We start from the raw sequence: 20000 nt of genomic DNA, 5'->3' as shown, positions 1-20000 counted from the left end.
TCCTCACTGACCAGATGAACGTCCACCTTCTGAAGCACATTACTGGCTTTGCCTGGAGGAGGTCAAAGGTCAAAAAGGTCAGTGAGTAAAGTAGAACAGATTTTTCCTCTTTTTAGTAAAGACAAATTATAAACTATATTTTCTCTTCTCCCTCAAGTTACTGACGTCTTCACTGCTCTGTTTTAATTCAACCAGTGGACGTCAGCGAAACAGTGAAACATGTGAGACTGCAGTGACTCCTCAACTTTAACAGAGTTCAACTTGTAAAGTCCAACATTAAACTTATGGATGTTTAACACAGCAACGAGCAGAACAATGTCCCGTCAATTCTCAGAAAACTTTAGGTGTCACATTCAAAGTGCGACTGATGAACTGCCTTTTTTTTCTGAAAGACCACACAAGTCACCAAAGTTCACTTCCTGTGAAAATATTATTGCATAACACAAAAAGCCAGTGGAACACAAAGTTTTATGTTCGTCCAGAAACAGGAATAAAACAACTTTATAGCAAAGCAAAAAAAACCTGTGTTTGGACTTAATTCCTTATAAATGAAACCTACAAGTCAAGTGCACCAAATAAAAGTCCACTTTGAGATTGTTAATGTTTATAAAGCTGCATAGTTATTTTAAAAGTGTCTTTTTACAAGGTTCAGTGAAGGTTTAATTCAATTTATTATAATACTGGATTGTTTTTTCTTGACCTTTTGTCCTGTGGAAAGGATTTTTAAAAGATTATAGGTTTTAAGTCATCCGGGGATTTATTGAATTTCTTGTGGTGATCATGAAAATACAATTTATCAGGATGTAATTATTAGCATTAGCACAACTTGGAGCAAAACTCAACTGAGCTGAACAACGTTTGTTTCATGAGCTAAAGTGAGTTCTGATTACTCGTTGGAATTAATTGCAATGTGACTGTGCGGCTTGAATTTAGACTTATGTTTCCTACAGGGAAAATCTTTACGAGTCACTACTAAGTCACTAATTCAAAGGAGACAAATTCATGATCATTTTAAACTGTGTTATTACTATAAAAGGTTCGCATCACTTTCCTCAAACTGTCTGTTGCTGCAGCTCCTCTTTTCAGCCTCTGTCTGAAACACTTGGTTTTACCTCCTGTCTCTTTAAAGCCCCCCCTCCCATGAAGCCCAGTCTGCTCTGATTGGTCAACCGCTCCCAGTATATGCAGGAAATGTCCATAGTCTATTTTAATACGAAATCCCACTGTCTACCAACACTTCACCCTCCCATTCCCTTCTCACCCCCCTCGCTGACAGCCCCCCAGCCGGTGACCCAGCAGAGCAGGCCCGGGTCCAGCCGGTGGGTCGGTGGGGGCAGGCAGACGGGTCGAGCCTGTCCAGCCTGCGGAGGGGAGGGGGGGCGGTCCAGCTTCAGGAGGGCCAGGTCGTAGTCTTGGGTTCTGTTGTCGTAGTCTTTGTGGAGATGGATCTCCTGGACTCGGGCCACCTCCTCCGTGGGGCTGCTGGGACTGAGGAGGAGTTTACCCAGGTAGACTGTCCACAAGGAGGCGGAGCGGAGCCTTCAGGAGGAGGAGGAGGAGGAGGAGGAGGAGGAAGAGGAGGAGGAGGAAGAGGAGAAAGTCACTTGTCATGTGTTATAGGAGCTTTATCTTACACTTAATGTTGCTTCTTTCGTGTCTTTTAAAACATACTTTATTTCACAAACAAAAGCCTCATCGAAGTTTTAAGATTCAGTAAATGCAAACTTGAATAATTACTAATTATTAATTATAAAAACAGTACAAAAAACAAGCAGAGCAGTTTTTAATCCTCCACAGGATGTTCTGGTCATAGATAGAAATGTATATAAATACAGAAATATGCTGGTTTTGAGTCAAACAGGCTGTTACACTTAAAGCCTGAACAGCAAAGACACAACAAAAGCACTGAAAATAAAGGAAATTCAAAGAAAACAGAGAAATAACAATAATAATTAATTTAATTTGTTTGACGAAGAAGCACTTTATAACACCTCGCTCATCCCACCACTTCCTCCTCTCTCTCTCTTCCTGCACGTACCAGTCGTCATAGAAACAGTGGGCGGCGGACACCACCCACTGGTTGGAGATGAGAGCCCCCCCGCAGATGTGGGTACCCCGCACCTGAAGGCTGGTCTGCCATGGCCACTCCCCCTCCAAGGCGTTGGTGCCCCCGACAATACGACTGGAGACCTGCCGCAGGCCGCACTCTGAACACACACACACACACACACACACACAGTATTTAGCATGTACTTGCTGTCTTTATTTGCAAAGTGTGTGTGCGTGTGTGTTTGTGTGTTTGTGTGTGTGTGTGTGTGTGTGTTATCTGACCACACTGTTTTTCATCTGAGGCGTCTGGGCAGTCGGCAACAGAATCACACTCTGGGTTTGGCCTCTTCAGACACGTTCCATCAGCACACACATAGGTCATATCTGTGCACTGTACACCTGGACACACACACACACACACACACACACACACACACACACACACACACACACACACACACACACACACACACACACACACACACAAAAAGACAAACTGCTGCAGCTGTAGCACGTATCCACGCTGTGTGTGTGTCCCAGTGTCACATTACCCAAGACCTCCAGTAAATATTCTACACAACAGGATGTAAAGAGGCATTTATTACGTGTGTGTGTGTGTGTGTGTGTGTGTGTGTGTGTGTGTGTGTGTGTGTGTGTGTGTGTGTGTGTGTGTGTGTGTGTGTGTGTGTGTGTGTTACCATTAGTGCAGTTCATCTCATCTGTGGCTCCAGGGCAGTCCGGCTGTTGGTCACACACCTTGGTGTAGTCCACACATCGACTGTCATCCTCTGGACACTGGTACTGAGCCACACACACTGACACACACACACACACACGCACGCACGCACGCACGCACACGCACATACACACACACACACACACACACACACACACACACACACACACACACACACACACACACACACACACACACAAACACAAACACAAACACACACAATATGACAATCTATGCGATTGAAATACTATATAACAAACCAATCAATGCGCTTTTAATAGTATTTGGAGGCTACTTCATGACCCGGCTATATCAACACATAAAGAACAAAACAAATATTTGCCTTGTAGTTTAATGAGCTGCCAAATACCACATGTTTTTATACTGTGAGGAACCGTCTGCCATCACAGTGAAGAAAAGAAATCAAGGGAAAAAAGCAGGCCCATCAAATCAGATTAGCATCACTCTGACTTTTAAGCCGGCTTGCTTTCATACGACGAGGCTCGTGTCTCATATGTTTAAACATTTTCTGCCGTCAGCAAGTTTTGTTCCATAAAACTGGCTCAACTGCCACAAGTGGCATCACAAGTTGTGCGGTGGAGGCTTGTGGTTTATTTCACCCCTGAATAGCCCGTGTTGTTGGATCCTCGTGTCAAGAATTCATACAATCAGGAAGTCCCGTTGTAATACCAGTTTCATTTGGCAGTAAATGGCTCAAACATATAAATGCGTGGGACTTTACTGTGTTTCGGTGAACTTATCTATTGTTGTTGTTCTTTCTGTGTCTCAAAGGAAAAAAATACATTATGTGTAAATGAGCATTGGAGAAATACCACAGTTCCTCTCGTCAAGTCCATTGGGACAGTCCTTGATTCCATCACAGGCAGGAACACACAGGCCATTAACGGTGCACAGAAACCAGCCTGGGCAAGCTACACAACACACAGACACACAATTAAATGATATTAACACAACTGAAGCAAAGTCAAATCGTCTCTCTCTCGTCTAAACGTCTTGTCTGTGTCTCTCCTGCATCCACAGCTTACGATCTGATAGGTTGAAGACGCTGTAGTGCAGCTGAAGGCCCGGCCCTGTGAGTGACACCTGGGACGTCATGACGACGGTCACCACCCTGGACACCGGGAAGACTCGTTCAATGTATGTCTGCGGACTCCTGGTGCCGCACAGTCTGAGCAAGGGACAGAGACGCTGGGATCAAACTCTACTTACTGTATGTTTCTCTACAAGAACTTTGAAAAACACAAAAGATTTATCATTTTTGCTCTGTGTGTGTGTGTGTGTGTGTGTGTGTGTGTGTGTGTGTGTGTGTGTGTGTGTGTGTGGTGGGTGTTTATACGTGCGTCTGTCACGCAGCTGGCGATGAAACAAACTGAAAGGTCTGCACCTCAGGACCTGTGTGGAAACACTTCACATGTTTCCTGTCACATGTCTCACCACAGACAGGTGTATGACCTATGTGTGTGCGTTCGTATGTGGTCTATTTATTGCTGCCTCCAGTTTGGCCTAAAAAAATTAAAGTAGGTCTGAACGTGTTGTTTTGTAGTTTGAGGTTTACTGACCTTTCAGTTATTCTCATTTCGATACACACGTCAAAATGGTACACATGGTAATTTGGGGAAACATAAGCGACATAAAGTCACACAAATCATAAGTAATGATATGAATGAATACATAATTCAACATTTACAGTATATTTGCTGACCTAAGTACTAATTACATAGTGTAAAAACTCCATTTATGAAGTTTTCCCACACAGCAGCAGGACTCGCCGTGGAGGAGCTCACCTGCGGTCCTGGACGATCCACTGACCCTGGGTGCAGGCCTCATTGTCGCCAGCTCTGTTCAGCTTGTAGCCCTCGAACTCCAGGGACAGACCCATCCATGAACTGGGCATCTAGAGTAAATACAAAAATACAATAAAGTGCAAACACACACCAAATAAAAGTCATGCTTCAATGCAACAATCACTAAATCAACCGGGAGAGAAAGAAAAAGGATGAGGGAGTGTCTTACAGTAAAGACCCAGGTGCAGTGGGTGTCTGGAGGGTAGTAGCTTGGGAAAAAGGGGGTCCTCAGTGTCCCCTGGACCCCTGACACTGCCCTCAGCTCTATGGTGGAGTTACACTCTGGGAGAGAAATATTTCATTTCACAATATGAATCCAAAAGTTTATCTTGAATTCTATGGCATCCAGGCCTGAGCTTCACAGAAGGATAGAACCTGCTGTTTTGATCCAACCTATTCACCAACATCTCGGCCGTCAACCTCTGGGTCACCATGCTAGTGGGATGATTTTAGGACTAGTTAAGAAGGTGTGGTGGTTTAGGTGGTCTTACCTTGGCGGTCCCAGGCCTGTGCGGACAAAGAGAAGGGCTCTTTGTTGTTGTAAAGTCCCTGTTTCCAAACCACCGTCATCCACTCACCTGAAGACAGGACATTGACCACACGCTCCTGTCGACTGCAGCCATCAACACTGAGAGGATAAATAAAACAATTGGCATTTCTGTATGTCAGTATTGAGCTAATGTGTCACAGCCGGTGAAAGGTCCATGAAAGAGACTCACGATGCGATGAGGCGTGTATCGGTGGGGGTGAGGGAATCGAACACCACCAGCCGGCCCTGGCACTGTGGCAGCAGTAACTCCATGTGGAGCTCCAGCTGGGAGCCAGGGGCCGCCTGGAGGTGCCACAGGCAGGAGGAATGCTGTGTGTCGGGGCCACTGAGAGCCACCGGGCCTCTGGACAGCACCTCCTGGTGGTAGCAACAGTCTTAGGGAAAGCATATTGATGATAATGAGTAAATTGTGTGTTTAAACTATGAATTTTAGCGTAGCTGGCAACTATTAAACCTAATATTCCGTGGGGGCCAGGAACAATCATTAGCTCGTGTGAGAGACTGAGCTAAATGGTATTGAGTCATAGATGGTTCTGAAAATATGGAATTTCTTCAGCCCAAAAAAGAGGAAACTCAATATTCCACAAACAAGCAATGGGCCCTAAAGAGGTAAAAGGAACTGATATAAACAGCGGCTATGAACTAACTAACTAAATACTTCCTGTATTTAAATCCACTGTTTCCTGGGTCACACCATTTTTCCAGGTGAGCCCAGCAGTGGACGTTAGGAGACCTCCTCAGAACTGGTAAAACAGATTAATCTAAAGCTCAATGATACAAAAGTTATCTACCACGTGTGACTATGACCATTGTGTCGCAGCCAAGATGCTAACATCACATGCTATCTTCTGTCGTGCTCGTTTCTGGAAAGTTAACTTCAACACATGCTGACGTTTTGACACTGAAATCGTATCTCATTGTGATAACGTCCTTCACAAATCAGGAAACATCCTTTTAAAGGTCTCTAAAGTTCTGTAATCTTTAAGTTCAAGACAGAAGAAGCTGATGCCAAAGTGATGATTGTTAATATCTAACATGCACGTTCCCTCTCTCCTCCATTTCTCTCACCGCTGACCGACAGCGAAGGGAGGTGGAGGAGGTATCCATCGACGCTGACCATCTGTCCCTCCCCCGACCCTCCGGCCTCCCTCAGGCCCTTCGCCAGGCTCGTAGTGACCTTCTTCTGCGTCACCCACCCAACATGGCTGCTTGGCACTGACATCACTATCCAGACGTGAGCCACAACACTCCCATTTCTGCAACAAACAAAGCAGAGAACAGCACCTCATGACCATTAGCATTGATCGGAAAGTTCAAGCGTGTCGCACATGTGGACGGACACTAATTAATTTCCCGCGAGTGAGCCAGATGATCTGTATTAGATTTGGAAACTTAATGATTGTGACTAGTGAGGCTGATGCCAATTCTGCTATTGGGGAGTTGAAAATTCACGTTACCAAATTTCAATGGGTTCTTCCCTGACCAACATTGCATCCTTCTAAATTTCGTGGTAATCTGTCCAGTAGTTTTTGCGTAATCCTTCAAACAAACAAACAAAAGCAGATAAAAAACATAACTTCTTTGGCACAGGTAATGAATGTGGCAATACGGTGAGTTATGGCAAACCAGGCTGTTCTCGCTCTGGGCAGGAACATCCACTTTCAGCCAACATGGTACCAGACTGGAGCCAGTTCCGTCACATTCACTGCAGTTATTATTGATTTGTAAAAGAAACAGTTTGATCCACGTACGCAAAGGCGAAGACAGTGGTGTGGATGAAGTATCGAGAAAGACTTGAGCCTTTCATTATCTTCGCTACCTGAAAGAAGAAACAGAAAAACACCATCAACCTCCCTAATTTACAGTCTTACCTCAGTATGCATTTAGCTTCAGAGTATTTCTATCAGGAAGGACAGAAAAACACTTAAGTCCCTAACTGTGGTGATCCAAGTTATTCCAGTTTACATCAGCATCACAGGAATTCACAGTCCCTACTCACCATGGTCTTTACTCCCCCGGCCTCTTTCTGGAAGACAGGGCTGCTGTGAGAGGACAGATCAGCAGAGAAGTTCCTGTTGAGGATGGACATGTAGGCTGCGTACTGCTGCTGGACACGAGGCTCCAGAAACCAAACCCTGTACTCTGTTGGAGAGGAAGGTGAGTTAATCACTGCTGTTCATACACTCATGTCTCAAGTATGGATTCAAAATAGATAAGTACTGAATAGAGAAGACAAGAAAGAAGTACTCACCCAGGAGGTACCAGGCCAGCATGGCCCCTCCGACAATGAGGATGATGAGGAGGTTGATGGCAAAGGCCAGGAGACACTTGCAGGATCGAGTGTTCCTGACGGGTGGAGCCACAGCTTGTGCACCAGCTTCAACCTGTGGAGGAGAACAGATACAAATTCTGAAAGTCCAATATAAAATCCAATCACACGTGTTTTGTCTCACGAGTGGGATAGTTTCCCAGTGGGTTATATTTAGGCACTGGGTTGACAGGCTCTGCCGTTTTATCTCCCAGGGCGACATTTATCTTTATTGAGGATCCAGACTTTTAATTTGTGGAAAAAACCTTTTCCATTGACTTTTTGTGGAATGTCACAGTTGCCCCATAAGATTACATTGTAGCTACTGGCATTCCCCTTTAAAGTCCCCACCTGCCGAATTACAAAAGACATTCACAGAAGAACACGTGAGAAGGACGGGTTATGTTCTCTTCCCTCTAGCTAACACGTTTTAGCTTAAACTCTACGTAGAACACCTTTTGGTTTTTGTTCATTTTTTCATTCAGTCTATTGTTCATATAATTAATATACAGCAAAATCAAGCACATCCATCTTTCTCACACCGAGTTCTGTTGAATGCCGGTTTGCTCTAACGGCTCAATACGTTCGCCACACAGAAGTCTAAATGTAGCGACTGATAAAACTCCTACTGCAAATGTATTTCTGTTTTTTAGCCTCACTCACCCCATCCTTCACAGAAGCAGTTGTGATCTCCTGGTCAAATGGAAATGACTTCACAGAGCCGTGCTTGAACGCCATTACATCACTCCGCGTCCTTTGTTCCATGACAAACCATCTCACTGTCTCCGATGCGAGTCTCCGATTTAACAGCTGTTATTTACCATCTCTGGAAAGTCACGTTAGCATAGACTTCGCTCCGACAGAGAACGAGGCCGACCTCTGTTAGTCAGCCCGAAAGTATTTTTTAAAAAGTCGTTATTTCCCATTTCCCTCAATGATTATGAGGAGGAATAAAGCTCCATCGTGAATGTTGTAGAGCAGATGGGAGTCAGGTAGGCGGCAGGCGCACTGATGTCACTAACCGTCACCTGGCAACAGTCAACTCCCCTGCACAGGTAAGTCTGATGGGAATGATGTCGTGTTCGCCCATTTAGATACCCAACCCATTACCCAGAGTTCATTTCACCTTCCATGCAAACAAGAAATCCCAACGGGGGCCACAGCGTGAGTGTGCTGCACCGAGAGAAACCCTTTGAGGCCGAGAGTCTCTGCAGGTCTTAAATTCTTAAAAAGCAGTGAATGCACTGACTTCAAAGCCTTAATCCAGCCATATAATTAATTTGGCATGTTTTCTACTGCTACCCAAAATATGATATATCATGTGTAGAGCCCAACCTATGGATTTTGTTCATTTTATCAGCCTGGGTGTGTGTGTGTGTGTGTGTGTGTGTGTGTGTGTGTGTGTGTGTGTGTGTGTGTGTGTGTGTGTGTGTCTTTGAATGTATTGGCAATGATTCCTAAGATGTTGTTATCTGACCCTTATGGTAAATAAATGTAATTGAGGCTTGATGCTTTATTTTTGTAAACTTTATTATGAGTTTTTATAAATTAAAATTAAAAACATAAATACAACCAAAAATATAGAACTTCAATTGGAGCATTTTAAATAAAATAGACACTGATATATATATCTATATATATACATGAAAGATATCGGCTGTTTCAAACATCACTGAGACTCATTTACATGTAATAAATGTAAATTTGTACTACAACAAAATAGACATTTATCAGAAGGTTATAAAAACACAGTAAAAGAATATCAAATAGACTGGAAATAAGCTTGTTTCTTTTTTCAAGAGTGTCATCCCTTCATTGAAAGACATTGCTCATTTCATAAATCTATGATACGTGTTGCTTTCACACCTGCACTGAACTCTGGGTCATCTCAGCTGAAATTAGTCGGAGAGCACTAAAGTGGAAAGTCTGACTGGAAGGTTTCCTGCCACGTTCTTCATATGTGACAGTCAAACGTTTCATTTCTGCAAACGGCCGAACTATTCAGCACTTGCATGAGCTAAATGTCTCCAGCTGTCATCGTGTGATTCATATTTCATGTGATGGATGAAAAGGTTTCAGTATATTTTCAACACGGTTCCTGTTTCGCTGGCATATATCCGTCACCGGAGGGTCTAAGACTTGGACTGGGACTCAGACCAGAGAACTTAAGCGGCTGTTGTGGGAAAGAGATCCCTGAATGTGGTAAAGCACTGGAAGCGAGAGGTGGAGGAAACAGGAAGTGTGTGAATTCGCTGGTCTTGTCGACGTCGTCCAGGCTCTCCTCGTGACTCACCCGCTCCTCACCCCCACTGCTAACCCCTGAATCCAGGCTGGGGAGCTCTGGGCTCTCAGGCTGCAGCTTCTGCACTTGCTCATAATCGGAACAAACCTGAATTGACCCTTTGCCAAAAACGCTTCCACTGCCTCCAAACAGTTTGTGAAAATCGACTATTCCGCTCCCTCCCTCTTTCTCCTCCGGCGCTTTGTCATAACTCTCATTTGCACTGACGTTATCTGCCTCCAGACTCTCTTGACTGACCTCTTCACCACTGCACATCCCTGAATCTAGACTCTGGAGCCTCATGCATTCGACCTGGAGCTTCTCGACCTTCTCATAGTCAGAAACGACTGGCAATGGCTCACTGTTGTTGTTGCCTTTGGAAAGCAACAGTAGCATCTCCAGTGCTTTCACTCTTTCTTCCTCTATATCCTGTTCCGCATTTTTGCCGTCACCCAGACTGTGACGAGCGCCATGAGGTGTATCACTGGCAAAGGGCTGCAGGTTCGCCGCGGTGGGCAGGGGGAAAGGTGGAGGAGGACAGAGGTGGGAGTAACTGGGGTTCAAATATCTGGAGCTGGTCAACTGGCAGATGCTTTCACTTCTCATCTTGCTGCAGAGTGTGGCAGCATCCATGGAGGAGATCACTTCCACGGAGGAGATATCCTCCACTTTCATGGAGAGAAAGGACTCTTTTGTGAAGTGAGGGCTAAACCAATCCTGGAAGAGAGAAGGTGGGAGGAGGCATCGAAGAGATTAAAAGTGCAGAACAAATAAAAATTTACAAGGTTATAAACCTGCAAAAATCAACTGTAAAAGGAGAAATATGCGGTGTTCATGAGGTTTTCTATCTTCTTCCTGTTTCTTGTTTCTGTAAATGTCACGTATGTTTTGCCTGGTGGTTATTTTTTTCTGTCTGGTTTCACATCCCACATAAGTACATCCGTTGGTTTGGTTCTCTGCCTTCTTTAATATGTGTTGTGTTTTTCCATCTCTAAAAAGATAATGTGGATTGTCAAAAAGCGTTTGCTGGTGGTAACCAACCTGCAGAGAGGTGTGCAGCTGGTTAACACCTTTCACTGTTTAACATCGAGCCAAACTTTGGTTCAGTTTCATCTCTATTTTTTCCAGCAGGCGGCTGTTATCTGGAGAAACCACCGCACGCTAACTGCCCAACGCCGAATGACAGACAGAGCTAGTACTGACTCTAGATCTAGAGTGTGATACGTTGCCACCAAAAAACTTAGAGGTAACATTGGACTTACATGTGTATGGTAGTTGGACACAACTCCATATGAACACAGCTGATTTCCTGCTTTTTCTAAATGGGCAAATGAGCTATTTTAACAACACGTTAGAGTCACGCTGCTTGTTCTGATGCCCACATATAAGAACTGAAGAAGCTTATGTTGTAATATTCCTTTTCACACAAGAATCTAGTGTGTATCTTTATTTAAAATACACTGCAACAAACTAAATCAAGCGATGAGCACTAAGATGAAAAGAATTAAATATGCTCACCTGGAAATTTACATCTTTAAGGAAGGATTTTCCAGGGTCTGGACCTCTGATCTTCCCGTAAACCCTAAAGTACAGAATGACGCAGTAGCTGTCAGAAAACACAGAATTCGATGCATGTATAGGACAGATTTCTTCTTTGTGTGGTTGTGTCTGCTCACCAAGAGGCTTTTTCATGCCTAAAGAGCATGACGGCCAGAATCAAGGCCAGCGCTGCACCCACGATGATCATGGCCAATATGCCTCCAGTTAAACCTGACAAACACAGAGATTCTCATTAGCTCAGAGGTCGGCACACTGTGTTCATCCCAATGGAAAGAACAAATCTGGGTTGCGTGCATACAAAAAGAGAATAAGCTTATTTGACATGTATAAGAGAATCGTCTGTTTTTCTTTATTCATTTAAAGTTCGTCCAACTGGTTTCCTTCCCTGGAATTCTTGGCACGAAACAAATCTCCAAATGCAAAATTTAACTCCTGCACTTCAGGTGGAGTGACTTTGGAAACTTGTTATTTTCCACTGATGTAACCAATTTATTTTGGTTATACTTGGCATTAAACATTTACTTGATATTAGTTGTGATGGTGGTCTTGTGATTCCCACAGGGGACACCCATGATGCAATGGGGCTCCATTCACTCCACGTTGACACGCCCCCTTCCACAACAGCCTGAACTCGAACACGTGCCTCGTGCTTCTCTCCGAGTGCGAGCAAGTCTTCGTCCAGCTGTGCCTTGCAGTACCGATCACAGCTTTTGCTTTTTGTCTGCTTTTTCTGCACAGACGAAGAAGAAAAACAAACAGGAGGACGTTCAACAGGCGGAGAGTCACGTCTGTCCATTCACTGATGTTTGGGTTTTCTACAGATCATGTGTAAGTATTAGAGTGGCCCTGAGGGTCAAAAGACCGCAACAGTTCACAGAACACAACACTTTAGAAAAGAACATTTCATAACATTTTAGAAACAACACAACATCGTTAAATGTGGTTTTGTTTTCACCTTCAGGGCCACTGTAATAAATCTAAGATTCGCTCTCAAGATCTCCCAACACTTAGTTTTACTACACACACACACAAACACACACACACACACACACTGTATTAAAACAAACACAATGTATACACACACTCCATGACTGATTCCATCTTTTCCACTGCAGCTGGGTGCTGTACAATTCGATTATTGTATCACTCCGCGCTTCGGAGAGCCAGGAAGCGGTGGTGCCGTTGATAGCCGGTTTACCTGGAGGATCCAGCTTGACTGCGGGATCACACAAATGATTTGTTGGTCACCGTGGATCGATCACAAGGTAAGTCAGAGACACTCAGTCATCATACTCACTGTGGCAGGCTGGCATGAAGAAAATTTTCAAAATATGCTTGGCAGGGGCACAATCCAGGTTTATGGACAGGTTGTGGAAGGACTGGAACTGAGAAAACATTTAACAAAAGAATATTAATACAAGATGAAAAAGATGTAAATGAATCAGAGCTGCTGGACAGTTTCGCTCCTGAATAAGAGCTTTAAAGGAGACATGTTCCGCTCATATCAGGGTTTGTGTTATCACCTGAAAAGGTTTACTTGCTCCAATTTAGAAAACACATCACTTTCCCTGACTTTGTTCGGTGTCATAACAAACGAGCCGATAGATGTGGATTATGCAAATGTGAGGCATTGGAAGTATCGACTGGACTAGGGGGACTCGGCTTTTAACTTTGCTGAACTTGTACACTCACAAAATTACCTCTCGAACACACTAGAGGTGTATAAATGTATAGATGCTGTGTCCCTGCACGTTAGACAGGTTTGAAGCAAATGAAAATACAGGAACATTTGTCTCATATTTGATAAGCACAGATATTTAACGGGATCTAGTATTTCAAACTTACAATGCCATCACGTTCGAAGTCCAAGGTGCACTTCCTCAGCGCCGGTCCGGACACATGAGCGGGCTCCAGGTCACAGGAAGCGCTGTATACACGACTCATGAAAAAGAGAAAAAGATTACGCTCAGCTCAATTCACTGCACTCAGTATTACTTGAGTACATATATGATATCTTTGTGATTGCCGTCCTTACTTCGGATTAGCAACCACCCTTTTGGCGTGAAGTGTGCACGGAGCCTCTCTGTGCTCAGACGCACTGTTCCACACACAAGTGATGTACCGGAAGTAGTCAGTGTAGCAGGTGAGATCTGTGGGGAAATAGTGAAATGCCAAGTCTGTCATGTGAGATTTTTTTTCAGAAGATCTTTACATAAATCATTAAATCACTAACTTTTATCTGGCTGGTCAGGACAATCATCCTTCCTGGCGCTGAGGACTTGAAGCACAGCGAGAAGAACCAGCAGAGAAGTTTTCTTATTTCTCTCCATTTGTTGAGGGGTTTTTTTCTGGGAGATCTAAAACCTCCGGGGATTGTTGTTTCCAGAGAGACGGTCGACTGCTCCGGCCTGTAACTCACTCGTTCCTCCTTCTCACTCTGTGCAGATGAAGCAGATGCAACCGAGGACATGTGAGAGAGGGATGACATGTCATATTTTATATCTATAACCTACTTATATTTTTGACCACAATGATCGCAAGATACAGCTGTGACGCCCACAGTTGAGAACAAAAAGCAGAAATAGACATGTTTCACATCTGCCCTCAGTCTGTTTCCATGGCTGATAAACACCTGTTTGAATCTGCCAAATTTAGTATAAACTATAAATATAATTCTATGTTTAGTCAAACTTCAAGTTTCAGGATCAACACTTTGGATTTTTTTATCTTTTATGTTTGATTTAATTAATTTCCAGCTTCCCCCTATAGCTGGGATCCAGAGTCCTGTACAGCAGCACTTAGATCCCCTTTGACTTATATTTTAAAAGTAGATTTCAGATTTTAAAAACGCAAGTATTGAAAAGCCTCAGTGCTTAGTTTCACACCTCACCACATCAAGCACCACTCGCTGAGAGGTGAGATGTTAAATTATTGTTATTCTTCACACATGGAAGTTTATTCTTTTGGCAGATGTAAAAGTACAAAACTGATCTGAGCTCTACATCTACTGTCCGTCGTTTATACTAAAAGACTTTGCTGTCTCACCTGTTGATGACGCTGCTTCAAAGTGCTGGCTTCATTCCACCTGACTCCCTGTGAGAGAACGTCAGACAAATGTCAAGGAGCATGTGGAAATAATCTTCACACTCGCTGAAGGTCACTTCTAAGAAATTAATAATCAAGATGTTGAATCTAACTCTGCTCCCCACAGTGAAACTCAAAGGTGTGACGATTGCGTCTGTTTGTGGTCAAGTGTGTTCCCATTTCAGAGCAGTTTCTTTTGACTTGTAAGTAAAGGTGTATTTAAATTTCTCGTCGTGCATATTTGTCTATAATACTTTTTATAGTCCTACATACAAACTATACTGGATATACTTTGATGTTATTATGGTATTTTAGGGTAAGTTAGGGTTAGTATATTCACAGTGTGTTCAGACTAGTGTGCGTGCGTGTGTGTGCGTCTGCCCCAAATACAAAAGACAAACATATTAGTAAGAATACATTTCTATAAAAGCAAACTTTTTGTGCACACACAACATTTATACATATTTTGATAGTTTTTTTTTTTTTCATTTTCATGCACAGGGGAAGCCACAGGTTTTTACTGAGTTCTCCTGTTATTGTGGTTTAACAAAGGATGAAGGTCAACGTTTTTTTTCTGAGAACCCAAATGTTTCATGATGCACTTCCTGCTTACTAGACTTCCTGTTCTTAAAACAACATGAATCAGATTACAGATTAATTTATCGTATCACTGAGTGATGTCACAAACCTGAAGTGAACAACATTTCCATTAGTGTGTTTTATTGGAAACAAGCGAACGTGTCAGTTACCAGGAAGATGACCAGTAAAAGTCCTCTTTTCAAGTCCTCAACTGAATAGATCCTCTGAAGATCACAATATATATATAATGTTTTATAATACTCTTTATATATATATATATAAATACTCTGTGGTAGCTTAAAAATCTAAACGTTTAAACCAAATATAAGTAGTAGTTCTTTATGGTTTCTGTCGCGTAAGATGTAAAACACCCACTCGCACCAAAGGTTATATGAACTTTTAAGCTACAAAAGTAGAAATCTAGAAAATATAGGGTTAGGGTTGACGATGTGTCTCCTCTTCCTCCCACTATCCAGAAATGAAGCTGCAATATCCTGGATATGAACACAGCCAGCTGAGTCTGCATAGTCGCAGATTGCGTTCTAAGGCCAATTTCATCGCAAAAATTTCCTTCGCGGCCGTAAAAATGGTTTAAATGTAACTCTACACCTCCCGTACCTCGTTTCATGGATCTACGCTAATGTGGCCCCGCCCCTGATCTGAGTCTCCTCACAGCGCCACCTGAGATTAAGAAGCCTGATCCATCAAAAGCCCCGCCCACAAGTAGACAGGATTGGTTTTTTAGAATTGTGACTTCATAAACTTTGGCTGTTTTTTGTGTTTCATTTGTTTATGTTAATAAAATAAAACATGGCGTTGACAAAATATTTGATCACATAGAAAACACAAGTGGGACAAACTTGATTTGCACCAAAAGGGCGACTTTAAGTGACAGTTGATTATTTGACTGAACCAAATTGCACAAGCATCCACTTTAAACCTCACTGGGGGGTTTCAACTCTTTCTAATCTCAATTTATCAGGTGCTATGCTCGATGGACGACTTTTCTCAAAACTAACTTTCAAAGTTACGTTTATCGTTTTATCTTCTTCTGACATTTGGATTTCCCCCAACCTGCTCCAAGAGCAAAATGAATTTTTTTTTACTCACTTTCTCTCTCTCTTCTCTCCGTTTCATAGAGACAAGCAAAGAAATGAAACCACAAAAACTACACACGCAGAAAAAGCACACACACACACACATAAACCACTTCCTCATCCTTTTCTCTTCCCAGTAAGCTACTGTTGTTTCTACAAAGAGAAAAAAACTCCCCATCATCTATAGTAAGTTCCTCATGCTTCACGCTCTCGATGGTACTGGTGCAAAGGCTTGGACTGTATACATAAAGGTGGACGACATGACAGCCCCCCAAAACTGAAGCCAAATATCTGGTTCACCCCCTGGTGGTTGGCTGCAGTACAGGTCACAAATCCCACCTCCTCCATGTTGGTTGTCGGGACATGGACCGAACTAAAAAGTCAAAGTACACGTCAAATAAATCTCTCGAAGATGGCTTCTGTCATTTTAGGTATCGCACTGATGTCTGTTCATGTTCATGTTTCCCCCGTAAGTTTGGTTTTATCCCCCAATCACTACTGCACAGACTCTGGCTTCAAATACGCAACATGGCAGCGTTTGGATATCTGGGATATTTCAGTCCAGCTTTATTCACGGCCTATGTCTCATATAGCATTAAGATGTATAATGCCACACTGACTGCTGGGATGCTAGTTTCAATGTATAGATATGAACATGGAATCCTCCTGTTTCAGAAAAATGAAGCCATAATATTGTGCATACAGATTTCTATGAGACAAGAAAAAGAAGCCATTACATTTCCAGGCAGATCCAGGAATTTTTTTTTTTTTGTTGCTTTCTTTGAAATTGCAAGATCTAAAAAAAAAATGTTCATTTGTGGATCTTATTAAAGAAAGATTCAATGTTTAAAGGTCACTATCGCTGACACACAACCACACACACACACACACACACACACACACACACACACACACACACACACACACACACACACACACACACACACACACACATAGTATATACGCATTTAGATCCGTTCTAATCTTTCTTCATCACATAAACCAACCACACTCGATTCTATCGTCCTGTAAAACTTCATGATCACTTCTGCTAAAGCATCACTTCCTGCCACAGACTCGCTCAATTAAAGTTCACTCATAGAAGAAACCTACCCGTCCTGCGAGAACTCTGCCGGTTCTGTCAGACTAACACACACAACGATCGAGAAGTCCTTTCCATGGCGGTGGACTCAGGTTGTTCTGAAAAAGTTAGTTTCTTCTCTGAGGATCTGAGATGATTTGAAATGACTTACAGGAAAAAGAGTGGTTAGTGTGGTTTCTGTGAACGTGGTGTGATGCCTGGGTGACACGCTATTCAAGGTTCAAAAGAGTGAATCAACGAGATGGAAACCCCATTTGGCATGTGATACTTTCCAAGATGTCGTTGTGTGACAATCACATGTTTTTAGAAGTGACAGAAGCGTGTGCTCTCCCAATTTAGGTGCCAAGGAAATCCCCCTTAATGTAAAAAAAACCAGCCCAAAACTGTCAATTCAAAATCCCTTGGATCTGAAACTTAAAGGATTCCTGTTGGAGTGATGATTTTGTCTGCGTTCGTTAATTAACTAATCTCCATCATATTTTCAGAAGTGCTGGGACCTGATCCAAGGAAGAACCCATTCAATTTTGGGTGCGGATTTGGATCAAGGGGCTGGATCCAGGAATCTTTTTCACTTTCTTCAACATTTGTGAGATAGTGTGAAGAGCCCAAAACCTTCCGACAAGGGATTTTCTCTTTAATCGCACAAGATAATTTGTTCCCCACACAATCGATTAACTTTTATACACAATTACCTTGAGAAGACAATTTTGTGCAGCAAATGATTCCCGCTGAGGACAATCACGTGTCTTCATACAAGAGCAGCAGGAATTTTACTATGTGACGCTTCAAGGTGAAGATAGAACATTCTGTCCATCATGGTGGCTGCGTGCATCTGAAGTCATTAGTGACGCACATGAGTTCTTTGTAAATGATGTTATGCACACAAGATAAAAAATAAAACGAAGGGCACATGTTAAACTAGATGAATTCATGCTGTAGCTGTAACATGTACTATAGTGAAAAACTGTTCTAGTGCTTTGCTGCCCTCAAGTGGATGCTGTTTGAATTCATCATGAAAAGCGTTCTGTTGACATTTATTCACATTGTAACAATAAAATAGAAAAATATATTAACACAGTGTTGAACAGGAGTATTAAGTACATGGTACAATTGTCCCAAATAGTTTTTTGACGAGGTTGCTTACAGGGACAGTACTCTGCCTTTGGACTCCATGTTCTTAGCAAGATAAGAGAAGTAATGTCTTTGTCGGATCGACACACTCACCAGTTACGACCGGGATAAGACGGCTACTCCCTCTGGCTGGAAGAGCCGAGATAAAGAATCAGGTCGCCTCCTCTTCGTGTTGCTTGTACGGCTTCCATTAAGGGAAATGGAAGGTTGAAACTATTCCGATATGCCCTTTGCTAAGTTCTTTGATTACACAGAAAACGAGGAACTGCATATCCTGTCTCACTTCCCTGTTTTCTACCAGTTATATTCAACATTGTGTATCTGTTCAAAGCAGGGGGAGATGTGTGGCAGGAAAATATGTGTTGTTGCGTATTTCTTTCTTTATATTATTGGCTATGATTCTCGTTTTTCCATCTCATGTGGGCGTTAGCAGGTTTCCATGACAAATTGTACAGTTCAGAATCTTTAAAACTAAAATGTAACCCCTTTTCAATTTTCAAGTCAACCAAGGAGAATTATAATCATATTGAGTTACCAGTTTAAATTTTCTCTTATAACCACAAGCAAAACCTTAGAATGACAAAGAAATTCAAAGAAAAGAAAAAACAATATTTGGAAATAGTGTCTTATAACTGTTATTTGACAATCAAAGCTGTATCTGAGATGTGATCAATAACCTACAAACCTTGAGTCTAAACAAATATACACATACACAAATATATTAATATCGACTCGTTGTGATTCAAAGTGTTTTAATAGACACAAGCATTGAAGCTGTAAACAAATCTTTTCAAAATATCTGAAAAGTTCTGTGTTCTATTCGTGATGTTTCAATACTTTATTGTTTTCTTGAAGAAATAGTTTCACATTTTGGGAACTCAAACAGAGGACGTTGATGCCAAAACTATATCAACACTCATCTGTGAACTCGATGTCAAAGATTTTACATTTGTGTGAGTAAACAGACGAGAAAATATCATCTTAAACTCGGGAAGCCTGAACCAAGCTTCATGTCTTTGTTCCATTGTTTATCCCAAAAAGTGTTTTCACGCTGCAAATGAACCGAACCATGATTCTGTTTGATCCGGACCGAGACCACAAAGGTCCGGGCCAAACAAGGCAGGTGTCAAATCGCCCTCTGATGTGCTGGTGTGTGGAATTTAGCTTCTTTGGACAGACCCAGGCTAACTGTCTTTGTGCTAAGCTAAGCTAACAAGCTGCTGGTTGTAGCTTCACACAGTATTCAGCGGGTTAGGAGAGGCATCAATCTTTAAATCTAACCTTGGTTAAGATTAGACAACAAGTATTTCCCACAATGTAAAACTATTCCTTTAAACACTTTCCCCTGACAGCAATCAAAGAACATCTCCTTCTTCTCCTGTCAGTCAGTCCCACTTCTCAGCCAATCACAAGTGCTTCCCTCGTCCTTCAGATATGACGTGCTCGGGAACAGCGCGGGTGTACCACTCCGACCACCCGCCGTCGTACACCGACACCTCCAGGTTCCCACACTCGTGGGCCGCAAACGCCACGTGACACGCAGTCACACCTGAGCCGCACAAGATGCAAAGAGGGCGACTGAGGTCAATTCCCGCGCGGCCGAACACCGTCTGGAGCTGCTCCTTGGGCAGGAAGTGACCCGACGTGGACAGGAAGGA

At 42.8% G+C, this 20000-nt stretch overlaps 3 protein-coding genes and 1 long non-coding RNA gene across 6 annotated transcripts in view; 1 reads left to right on the top strand and 3 right to left on the bottom strand.

The window, feature by feature from the left end:
- LOC117766217 (transmembrane protease serine 6) overlaps positions 1-8246 on the bottom strand; it is a 9790-nt gene extending 1544 nt beyond the window's left edge. Inside the window, exons 1-16 of the mRNA XM_034593100.1 lie at positions 8172-8246; positions 7452-7584; positions 7200-7369; positions 6952-7019; positions 6269-6456; positions 5370-5574; positions 5142-5278; positions 4820-4932; positions 4591-4700; positions 3832-3974; positions 3619-3717; positions 2748-2864; positions 2332-2448; positions 2039-2207; positions 1262-1539; positions 1-52 (exon numbers count right to left, since the gene is read on the bottom strand). The exon at positions 1-52 is cut by the window's left edge and continues 85 nt beyond it. Coding sequence (XP_034448991.1) covers positions 1-52; positions 1262-1539; positions 2039-2207; positions 2332-2448; positions 2748-2864; positions 3619-3717; positions 3832-3974; positions 4591-4700; positions 4820-4932; positions 5142-5278; positions 5370-5574; positions 6269-6456; positions 6952-7019; positions 7200-7369; positions 7452-7584; positions 8172-8246 — 2174 coding nt within the window. The remainder of the gene's footprint in view (positions 53-1261; positions 1540-2038; positions 2208-2331; positions 2449-2747; positions 2865-3618; positions 3718-3831; positions 3975-4590; positions 4701-4819; positions 4933-5141; positions 5279-5369; positions 5575-6268; positions 6457-6951; positions 7020-7199; positions 7370-7451; positions 7585-8171) is intronic.
- A 992-nt stretch (positions 8247-9238) lies between these two features.
- On the bottom strand, positions 9239-12089 carry LOC117759424. Of its 2 annotated transcripts, none has more exons than XM_034581554.1 (3): positions 11466-12089; positions 11308-11371; positions 9239-10506 (listed from the first exon to the last, which is right to left on the bottom strand). In XM_034581554.1, exons 1-3 carry the CDS (start codon positions 11534-11536, stop codon positions 9595-9597), a joined length of 1047 nt encoding a protein of 348 aa, XP_034437445.1. In that variant the 5' UTR covers positions 11537-12089; the 3' UTR covers positions 9239-9594. The 2 variants fall into 2 exon arrangements, with proteins under 2 accessions (XP_034437445.1, XP_034437453.1); XM_034581562.1 differs by having other exon boundaries at positions 11320-11371.
- LOC117759477 (3-mercaptopyruvate sulfurtransferase-like) overlaps positions 10939-20000 on the bottom strand; it is a 12173-nt gene continuing 3111 nt past the window's right edge. Inside the window, exons 2-4 of one of the 2 annotated variants that reach the window (XM_034581620.1) lie at positions 19736-20000; positions 13980-13985; positions 10939-10950 (exon numbers count right to left, since the gene is read on the bottom strand). The exon at positions 19736-20000 is cut by the window's right edge and continues 47 nt beyond it. In XM_034581620.1, the coding sequence (XP_034437511.1) occupies positions 19749-20000 (252 nt within the window). In that variant the 3' untranslated portion in view covers positions 10939-10950; positions 13980-13985; positions 19736-19748. Of the gene's footprint in view, positions 10951-13979; positions 13986-15275; positions 15298-19179 lie in introns of those variants that run through there. The other variant, XR_004613488.1, reaches the window with a different exon arrangement.
- Positions 16021-18334, top strand: LOC117759617. Its single transcript, XR_004613525.1, has 3 exons — positions 16021-16245; positions 17185-17698; positions 17807-18334. It is a non-coding gene; the product is annotated as an uncharacterized LOC117759617 (long non-coding RNA).

This window comes from Hippoglossus hippoglossus, chromosome 1 (assembly GCF_009819705.1).
Source record: "Hippoglossus hippoglossus isolate fHipHip1 chromosome 1, fHipHip1.pri, whole genome shotgun sequence".
Taxonomy (NCBI): Eukaryota; Metazoa; Chordata; class Actinopteri; order Pleuronectiformes; family Pleuronectidae; genus Hippoglossus; species Hippoglossus hippoglossus.
Note: the sequence above shows the minus strand (reverse complement) of the source record. Positions and strands in the feature narration are given on the sequence as shown.